Genomic DNA, 9713 nt, shown 5'->3' with positions numbered 1-9713 from the left:
AGTTGCCACCACCCATCCCACCTTGAGGGACCAGCACTAAGTGATGGCCTTTTTCTACTGTGGGGCCGTGGGGGCCCTATAGCATCTGCAGCTCTCAATAACAACATCCAGATATGCATCCTAGTATAAATCCAGGACTAGGAACTCTGCATTACCATAGCCTTCGTCAGATGTAAAAAGCAGCATTCTATAAATCAAAAACTAGAGGAAGAGAGTTGCTCTTTTAACAGAAACTAAGGATTAATACTTGGTCAAAAACACATCCTTTAGAGAGCAAATTATAGCCAAGAAAGCAAAGAAAAAAATCATTAAAATATAAAGAGAAATAAATATTACAAGTTCCGTAAGTTTTTCCCGACCAATCATAAACAGCATTTCTCATGCCTATTTTGTACTGTCAAACACAACATAGAAATGAAAGAACAGGATAGACCACCTGGCAGTGCAATCACCTTGAAGATAGATTTGCCCTTCCTGTCATAGTTTTCTGTCTAAAAAGTAAAACCAAAACTGTCTCAGCTGCCTGCCAACCAAAAATTGTCACATCAATCATCCTTGTTAAGACCCATCTCCACATAGAAATGAAAGAATAGGATATGACATGGTCAACTCCTCACCGCTAGATACACATTTTGTGCTTTCCTGTAGCTCCATCAAAGTTGGACCTAAATAAATTCTCTGAGCTTCTGGAATACAAAAAGAAAAGCCTTCTTGCGTGAAATTGTTTCCCCTAAAATGAATGCAAAGTTTCAATCTTATGTTCAAAATATGCAATGGTTGCAAGTTTAAACCACCATAGTCCATAAAATAAAATAAATATATGGAAGAAAGAATCTTAATCTAGCTTTCCCATATATTGATGAGTGTGTTTGGATGAGCTTATTTTTATTGGATTCTCCTATTTAAAAATGTGTAAAATACAGTTTTAACTAAAAATAAGTGAGTTTTTAAAAAGCTGTACATAAGTTGATGATGAAAATAAACTGGGATTTAAGCTAAAACAAACAGACCTAACTGCAATATGACACACCAATACATCGAAAATATCATGTTTGAACAACCAAGAGACTAAATTTTCCAGAGAAATTTCCAATTTATGCATTTTGCCCATTTGGAATTAGGTACTTGAAGCCTAGTACTGGCACTGTACAAAAAACTCCCTTCCCAACAGAATAAATTCAAGAATTTCGCCCATTTGCAATTTTGGAGTTAGGTATCTGAAGCCTAGTACTAGCACTGTCCAAAACATTTCCCATACCAATGAGTTCTAGCTCAATTGGCAATTCCTCCCTTTATAAGAGCTAGGTGGAGGGTCATCATGAGTTCAAAACTTATCAGGTGTATGTGTGTGACTTGCTAAAAGAGGGAGAGGGGGGGGGGGGGGTGTTGGGGGGGATAACTATTTACAAAGAAACATGAAATTTATGCAAAGAAATGGAAAATCTTGAGTGTGCCACCAGCAGATAGCACATCTTAACTGGATTCACAGCCAAAAATAAGTAAGAATACAAGTTCTTGATCATTTATGGCAAAATCCTATATAATGAAAAAAAATCACCTTGGATGCAATGATGAATATCAAGATCACAAGCCCAAATTTCTTGAAGTGAGTTTGTCCCCATGCAATGTAACTTTCCAGCAATCAACTTGGAAAATAAAGACAGAAATCTTTTTGGGCACAACTGCAAAATATATTTAAAAAATTAAAGCTTTAACTATCAGCATCCTCCAATATGAAGTCAGATGATAAGAAGAGAATGTAAATGTACGTAGAGCAATTACTGATCCAATAAATATAGAAATAGTGTCTCTTTAGTTTCAGATGTCTTTTACAGCTTCTAGCTCAGGGGCACACTCAATTTGTTTTACTTTCTACTGTGCATGAAAGTGTAAGGCTCTTGTGAAGCATGGAAATTAAACCCTAATTTAGACATGGTGTAAATGAACCACCCAAAATCCGGTGACTTTCATTGCATATTTAGGCATTAAAATATACCTTGTGTTTCGTTTTTTCTTTTCTTTTTTTTTTTTTGGGGGGGGGGGGGGGGGGGTGGGGGGGGGGGGGAGGGGGGGGGGGGTAGGTAGATAGTGGGGGTCATGGTGTGATGGCAAGTACCTTCCACCAAAGGTGAGAAGTCGCGGGTTTGAGTCAAGAAATCAGCCTCCAAAAAAAATTGAGGGTAAGGCTGCCTATCTTCACCTTTTCAAGACTCCACAAAAGTGGGAGCTTTGTGTACTGGATACAACCTTTTAGATAGTGGGAAGATGGGAGGTGGAGTACGAACCATAAACATGGAGCACCACGAAGGATACCATTACCGTTGGGCTATCATTTGAACGCCCTGTATTTCTTACTTTTACTAAATAGTAAGGCATACTACTTTGGTTTTGCTAAATAGTTAGAGATTTCCCTGATTAAGATAATTACTTCACTACCTTGTTGATTTACAAATACTGCAAAATCATGGACAAAAAATATACTAGTCAAACATTTTATTTTGCCAGCTGTAGAGCTCCATTACTTCATATAAGAAAAATTGTATAAAAGGCTACACAATGCATTCAATCTAAATCTTCCTCATGCATGCATGTTTAGTATGAGACAATAAGAATATCAAAACTATAACTGATTATGGTTAAATTAGTTTGAAGTTGGGGCTGGTGGATGAATTACCTCGGAAGACATCATCTTGTGTAATTATCCCAAATGTTTCTGCAGTTTCACGAATCATGATGCCGCTCACTCCAGTGAAAGAAGTTGCTTTACACTCAGCAACTGCCAGAAATTTGGAAGGAAACTGTAGTAAGTAATTAAATATAAAAAACAAAGAAAAATAATAAATAAAAAAGGGGAGAGAGAGAGAGAGAGAGAGAGAGATAAGTGCAGGACTTTTGAATTTTTTATGGGGGCCTTCAAAGAGTGTTTCAAACATTCTTTGGTGGCTTGGGAGAAGGTGTGTTCACCATTAGAGATGGGTGGTTTGGGGATTAGGAAGTTAGTTCACTTCAATCAATCCCTATTAGGAAAATGGTTATGGAGGTTTGGCCAAGAAGGAACTCATCTCTGACAGAGGGTTATTGCCAGCAAATATGGAGAGAGTCAAGGGGGGTGGAATACTAAAGTTTGCAAAAAGGCCCACGGGTGTGGTCTTTGGTGTGGTATTAATGACAGTTGGGAGAAGTTCTCCAAACATTTGGCCCTCGTGGTGGGTGGATTGGAGATACCTCACTTAAAATGCTCTATTGTCAATTATATGTGTGTTCAAATGACAAGGAGCTTGCATTTCTGATGTATTGTGTCAGCAGGAGAGTGGGAATAATAGATTTTGGAATTTGAGATTTTATAGGAATTCATGAGAGGGAATTAGAAGCTGCCTTCTCCTTCCAAGATTTCATTCAATCTCGGATTCCGAGAGGCATTGGGTGTGATAGTCCCCATTGGTGTCTTAATGGGAATGGTAAGTTTGATATTCGGTTCTTTTATAATAAGATCAGGGGTATCTCTCTCTCTAGCTTCCCTTGGAAGGGGATTTGGAAAGTCAACGTTCCTAAAAGGGTGGCTTTCTTCATGTGGACTGCAGCTCATGGTTGGATACTTACCTTGGATAATTTGATGCTCCGGGGTCTCCCTTTGGTGAATAGGTGCTGTATTTGCTGTTGTAATGAGGAATTTGTGGACCATCTTCTCCTACATTGTCATGTAGCTCATTCTTTGTGGGTGCAAATGTTACAAGTTTTTAAGATCCAATGGGTCATGCCAAGTTCAGTGGAGAGTTTGGTGTTTTGTTGGAGTAATTGGTTGGGGAAATTTTCTTCAGACGTATAGAATATGGTTCCTGGCTGTTTGATGTGGGTTGTTTGAATGGAAAGAAATTGGCACTCTTTTGAGGCCAAAGAGAAATCGCTTGTTCAGTACAATTTCTATGCCAGAGTACTCTTTTTGATTGGACTAGGTGCTGGGGTTCTTCAAATTGTCTTTCTACTTTGGAGTTTCTTACTCCCCTTAGAATTGCCCCTTAAGTTGCTTTTCATATCTTTGTTGTTTTTTGTTGCTGTTTCTTGTGTTCACCATCATGAACACCTTGTATTTGCTGTTTTCGCTTTTTCTTCATGATTAATATGATTCTTATAAAAAAAAAAAAAAAGTGCAGGACTTTTGCGCATATGTATAGGGTCTCTTTTACTGCAGTTGACACTGCTGATTAGTGTGCAGATTAAGTCTATGTGCGCACCACTCCAAATAATTTAATAAGCTGGTGAACATTTAATAGACTATACATGGCCCTCAGACACAGACAAGATATCATTGAACATTCCTTTCGAAGTAAAATGACTCAAAGGAAAAAAAGAAACAAGGGGGGAGGGGGCGACTTAAAGACTTGTGCCCTTTCGGTAAGGAGGTTTCAAAACACTTTTTCAACTACAAATTTATTAAACTCCACTTTTTTGTAGGTACAGCTTTTTCAAACAACCCTGTTATTAAAAGGCTGAAAAATAAGCTGTACCAAACAGGCAAAAAGGATATCCCCATGAACTTGAAGAGTCATACAGTGTACCTCTCTGTGAATTTTGGAATTCTTGCCAGTAACAACTCATCAAAGGACACTGGCAGGGGAACTACCTGTGTATCTTTTTCCAACTAGGGTTTGCTTTTATATTCTCACTATCTTATATTTGTTCCATAGGACAATTTTTGCAGTTCTTTCCAAAGGCATAGTACTGCATGCACAGGTAAATGTTTGGTATCCATTGGGTTATGCCATATAAAGTTATTGAGCCGTTAGATTCTTGGCAGAGCAAGTTCAGTAGACATCGAAATATAGATTTCTAGAGGTTTGCGCTGCATTGTTTGTTTTGGTGCTTATGGCGAAGCAAAATGCTAATTGCTTTGAGGATTGTGAATAGTCTATCCTTGATATAAAGTCTTTCTTCTTCAGTACTCTCCTTGATTGGAGTTTATTTTTACCATCTTGTTCTTGTTTGTCCCTCCCTGATCTTATTGATCATTGTAATCTGGGTTCTTAATTTTTGCCACTATAGTACATTTCCAGTGTAGTTGGTTGGCTTTTTATTCTTAATAAATTTGTTTACGTTATTTATTAAAAAAAAAATCTCCCACAAGCAACAGGGAATTTACATGCAACCCAGCAATAACACAAGTAGTAGGCTGTTGCCATTGTAGACCAGTCCATCATGGCATGATGTAGAAAGTAATAGGGACAGTAAAAGGCGGATAACAAGATTACACATCAAAATTACTTCTACGTTCTCTAGAAGCAAACAGCTACTATAGGTTCCACTCTTATTGCAAAGATTTCTGTAAAAAGAGTATAGTGTTACCTAGAATGAAAGCACCATGTAGATCTGCGCTGAGAAGACACTGAGCCAACTGATTTTTCCTGTAAGATCAAACAAAATTATAAACCTGTATACTGAATGATAATAAGCACATAAAAGAAAGATAAAAAATGCAAAAAAAAAAAAAATTATAATAATAATGAAGGATAAGAAACTGCATGATTGCAAGATCAGCATAGAAGGACAATATTCCTACCCGACAGTTTTAAGCAGTTGCATCATGTAGCCTTTCCACATTTCATGCATAGGCCTAAAAACATCAAACCTGTTATCCAAACACATCCAATAATAATTAGAACATACTGTTGTTTGAGAAAATTTAAAGGCAGAATCAACTTTGAAATGCATAAAAACAATTATTCTTCGGATTACATCATATACAGAAGCAAACTTTAATTTCTATCTGTATTCTCTCATCATCTAAACATTCAAGAGTAAGTCAATTGTTATTTTCCTAATTTCTTCCAAATTGTTGGACAAACTACAGCTGAAAATTCAAAACAATTGGCAAGCATCAAACTAGTCAAGAGTGGAACAGGGTAAACAGATCCCTCATGTAAAGCCTCTCATAAAACACCAACCCTCTGAAGAGTAAAACCAGTTCAACCAGCAGGATGGGATTATTTCTTGAAATTATTGCTTACATAGGTTTGACCCAACTACTTATTATAGGATAAACCAATAAAGTCATGGTACCAGTTCAAACAACTACTGCAATGCAAATTACAAGCTTGCAACCCAACTGTCTGAGTGAGCAGTTTTGGCTCAACATTATATAGAGATAATTGATCAACTTGATACAGCCTTCCCCAGATTCCCAGTCCAGCTTAGTATGCTTTCCAAAAAATGAGGCTATGTTCTTTTGAGAATGTTAGCCTAAATACTTAGTTGTTCATGAAATAAAGTAGCCACTAGATATACAGTGAGAATAATAATATCTAGATTGCAAGTATAGAAGAAGAAAAGGACCACAAGGTCACAACCATGAACAAAGAAGAGAAGCATTAAATTAACTTAGAAGAAGAAGGAGAAAAATCATTAAATCACAACCATGAACAAATCAGAGAAGTATTAAACTCACTTATGAAGCTCTTGGGGCAAATCAAATGATCCACATTTTTTATGCTGTTTCATGGACATGTGCTTTTTAGAACGCTTTGAATGCATCCGCAAAGCCCTGATATGAGAACCAGTAGATACGCCACGTCCTTGTACATAATTATCAAGAAGGACGAAATGGTCAATATGTATTTTTCTAGACTTCTGCATGTACTTCTGAGCCATATCACCATTCTGAAGAAGCTCGTGCAAAATCTTATCGACCATGTCTCCTTTTCTACTAGAAAGCTGTACGATACCAGGCAGACGTGAGCCAAGGAGCTGAGAATATATCATCTCTTTAATTCTGTAAAGTCAACTCACTAATTGAAGCAGCTCCAATGATCAAAGGCTCATGGTTCAGAAAGAAAAGATGTACCTTAATATTGGATGCCAGCAGATTCTCATGTACAGCTTGAGAGAGCTGCAAATATGCCGGAGCATTTTCTTCAGGATCTGCATAAAACAAAAATAAAAAACAAAAAATTTGACTTCCGACTAATCAATTAGAATATATATAAGCACAAGGATATTAGTACACATTACATTCCTTTTTTAAAATAAATTTTACTTAAAAAACTAAAACAAGTATATGCATGCCTAAAGCAATACCTTGTGAGTTGTGACACACAGTACATATAGAACCACGTTACATTCCTTTTTTTAATACAGTTCATAAAACTAAAACTATATGCAATTTTGCATGCCTAGAGCAGTGCCTTGTTAAGCAGGGTGACTCCAAAAAGAACAAATGCATTCCTTTATAACAGAACTACAAACTTTGGTTCTAGAACAACTAACTAGACAAAAACCAAAAAAGTGTATGGTATTAAAAAAAAAAAAAAATGGGAGCCAATCTGGACACCCGAGTAGCCAAACTATTTATAACGGTTGTCTGTTGGACATTGGACATACAAAAATGAAGAATTTGAGACTGTTCTGAGACAGCCTTACAAGATGATATTTATTTCTTACTGAATTTTTTTTCCCCTAATAAAAGGGAGATCCTCAAAACCAAAGTTAGGCATACAAGAATTTTTGTTTTTAATTTAAAAAAAAAACCTTTCTTGTGTTGAGCATCAAATGAGGGAGTGACTGCTGCATCAGTTTTATCTGCTAAAGAAGTTGTCCTATGAGGTTCTTTTCCATCTCCTTCTTTTATACTCTTTTTGTTCTTTTGTTGTAGCAGATCAGCCTCGACAAAGGCAAACCTCCGCTTCAATGCCTCCAAAGCATGTTTTCTTGGATCTTGAATAGCTGTTTCAGTAGCCATGGAAACTAGAATAGTTCACAGCCTTCCTCCTCACGATATGAAGAAAGAGGAACCACCTAAAAGGATGTGGAAAATGAGCTTGTTCAGAAACTTAAAATTAAAGATTTGGAAATTAAAAAATTTCAAGATTTGAACAATGTAGTTATGGGTCTCTCTCTCTCTCTCTCGTAAAAAAGCTACCATCTCAACCTATGTAGACACAATCACACATCTCAATAACAATCTTCTATCATCAATGGCTCAAGTCAATGATTCAAATTACTCGCGAAGCCAGAGCCAATCTAGAGCTAAGCATGACCTGATAGCTCCTTGTGTTTAGTATTTACCAGTTTATGGTGAAAGAACATCATCACTAAAGCTATTATAATTTTAAACACAAAAAATACTTCAAACTTCAAAGTCAGATGAGAATCATTGCATTATCATTGAAATTTTGATCAAACACCTTCACGCATACTCAAATCAAGTCTAAGAGAGAGAGAGAGAGAAACTCACATAGACAAACACTTAAGAGAGACACTCATGGAAACTCTTGGCAACTTTGGATTATGCCTAAGCCACATTGCAAAATTGGGTTATGGTTTTTGAGGTGAAATTGCTAGAGAAGACGTTTGAACTGTGAATATTGAATTCTTCAGCAAATTTTTATTTTTATTTTTATAAATCAAGTCCTAAAAGTAACCACTTTTGAAACATATTGGCAAACTATGCTAGTTTATGTAAGAATTATAGACAATTGGTCATTAACATTAAATTAGCCAATAGCCTTCTGAATCTCAAACACATACGCAAAGTCTAACAATGGCGAAATCAACAAGGTCCCCAACTTACAACTAATATATATATCTATATATAAGTTCGGTGAATTTTATTGGTACCCAGTAAAGAATTTGGTCTAAAAACCACAAAAATCAACGAATTTTAGAGCATTATCACACGAGAGGTTTAACTTTATGCCGAAGCAACAAAGTATTGATTGAAGCAGAGGAGGAGAATCCCAAAAAAAAAAAAAAAAAAGATTCACAGCAACTACATGAAATTTAATTTTCTTACCGAACAGAAGATATGGGCGGAAAAACCCGAAAAGAAATCTGCACCCAATGATATCAGTGATGGTGGTGGTGGGTTTGATGAGTGTGGGTGTGGTTGGATTGGTTCATGAGTTGTAGCTCTCTCAGTGATGGGTTTTGCAAACCACGCACAGTTTCATCTTGCAAACCACGCACCTGTGTCTTTCAAAAAATCACTGACAATCCCAAGGCCAATTCACTATGCTAACAAGAACAGAAACAACGCTGGGCTTTCTCTACTTTTTATTTGTTAAGACTGGGCCTATTTACATTGAGTTATGGCTAGACGTTTGGGCTTTCAAGGTTTTTTTTTTTTTTTGGGGTTAAGCCTGCGTTTTTTTTGTTTTTGTTATAGGTGTAATAGGATTTGTTTTGTGTTTTTTGTGGGCCAAAATGGCCCATTAGCATTAATTTTTGAAATATTTAGCAACAGAGTACTGTTTCGGAAATAATTAGGGAAATACCACTTTTTCCGAAAACGTTGCTATAGGGCCCGAAAACGTCACTATAGGGCTTAAAAAACGCCACTATAGAGCCCCGTGAACCTGTTATGGGGACTTATAAAAAAATTTTGCAGGAAAACGCCGCTATAGGGCCCAAAAACGTCACTATAGGGCTTAAAAACGCCACTATAGGGCCCCTTGAACCTGTTATGGGACTTATAAAAAAAACAGGAAAACGTCACTATAGGGCTTAAAAACGCCACTATAGGGCCCCTTAAACCTGTTATGGGACTTATAAAAAAATTTTGCAGGAAAACGCCGCTATAGGGCCCGAAAAAGTGGTATTTCCCTAATTATTTCCGAAACAGTGCTCTATTGCTAAATATTTCAAAAATTAATGCTAATGGGCCATTTTGGCCCTTTTTTGTGGGTGGGTCTTATTAATAAGATTTGTGTGGTTATCTTGGCAAC

The 9713-nt window shown here is 36.7% G+C and overlaps 1 protein-coding gene across 4 annotated transcripts; it reads right to left on the bottom strand.

The window, feature by feature from the left end:
• Nucleotides 1-219: 219 nt before the first annotated feature.
• Nucleotides 220-9008, bottom strand: LOC115953709 (ribonuclease P protein subunit p29-like). Of its 4 annotated transcripts, none has more exons than XR_004083778.1 (10): nucleotides 8783-9008; nucleotides 7519-7785; nucleotides 6836-6912; nucleotides 6440-6705; nucleotides 5555-5623; nucleotides 5341-5399; nucleotides 2675-2776; nucleotides 1559-1682; nucleotides 618-730; nucleotides 220-523 (listed from the first exon to the last, which is right to left on the bottom strand). XR_004083778.1 is itself a non-coding variant. In XM_031071470.1 (9 exons), the coding sequence occupies exons 2-8, from the start codon at nucleotides 7727-7729 to the stop codon at nucleotides 1585-1587; spliced, it is 882 nt and encodes a 293-aa protein (XP_030927330.1). In that variant the 5' UTR covers nucleotides 7730-7785; nucleotides 8783-9008; the 3' UTR covers nucleotides 220-730; nucleotides 1559-1584. The 4 variants fall into 4 exon arrangements, 2 of the variants coding, with proteins under 2 accessions (XP_030927330.1, XP_030927329.1); XR_004083779.1 differs by having other exon boundaries at nucleotides 618-686; nucleotides 8783-9007; XM_031071470.1 differs by having other exon boundaries at nucleotides 220-730.
• Between the last annotated feature and the right edge of the window lie 705 nt (nucleotides 9009-9713).

Source organism: Quercus lobata, chromosome 7 (genome assembly GCF_001633185.2).
Source record: "Quercus lobata isolate SW786 chromosome 7, ValleyOak3.0 Primary Assembly, whole genome shotgun sequence".
In the NCBI taxonomy this organism is placed as follows: domain Eukaryota; kingdom Viridiplantae; phylum Streptophyta; class Magnoliopsida; order Fagales; family Fagaceae; genus Quercus; species Quercus lobata.
This window is presented reverse-complemented; position numbering and strand designations above follow the sequence as displayed.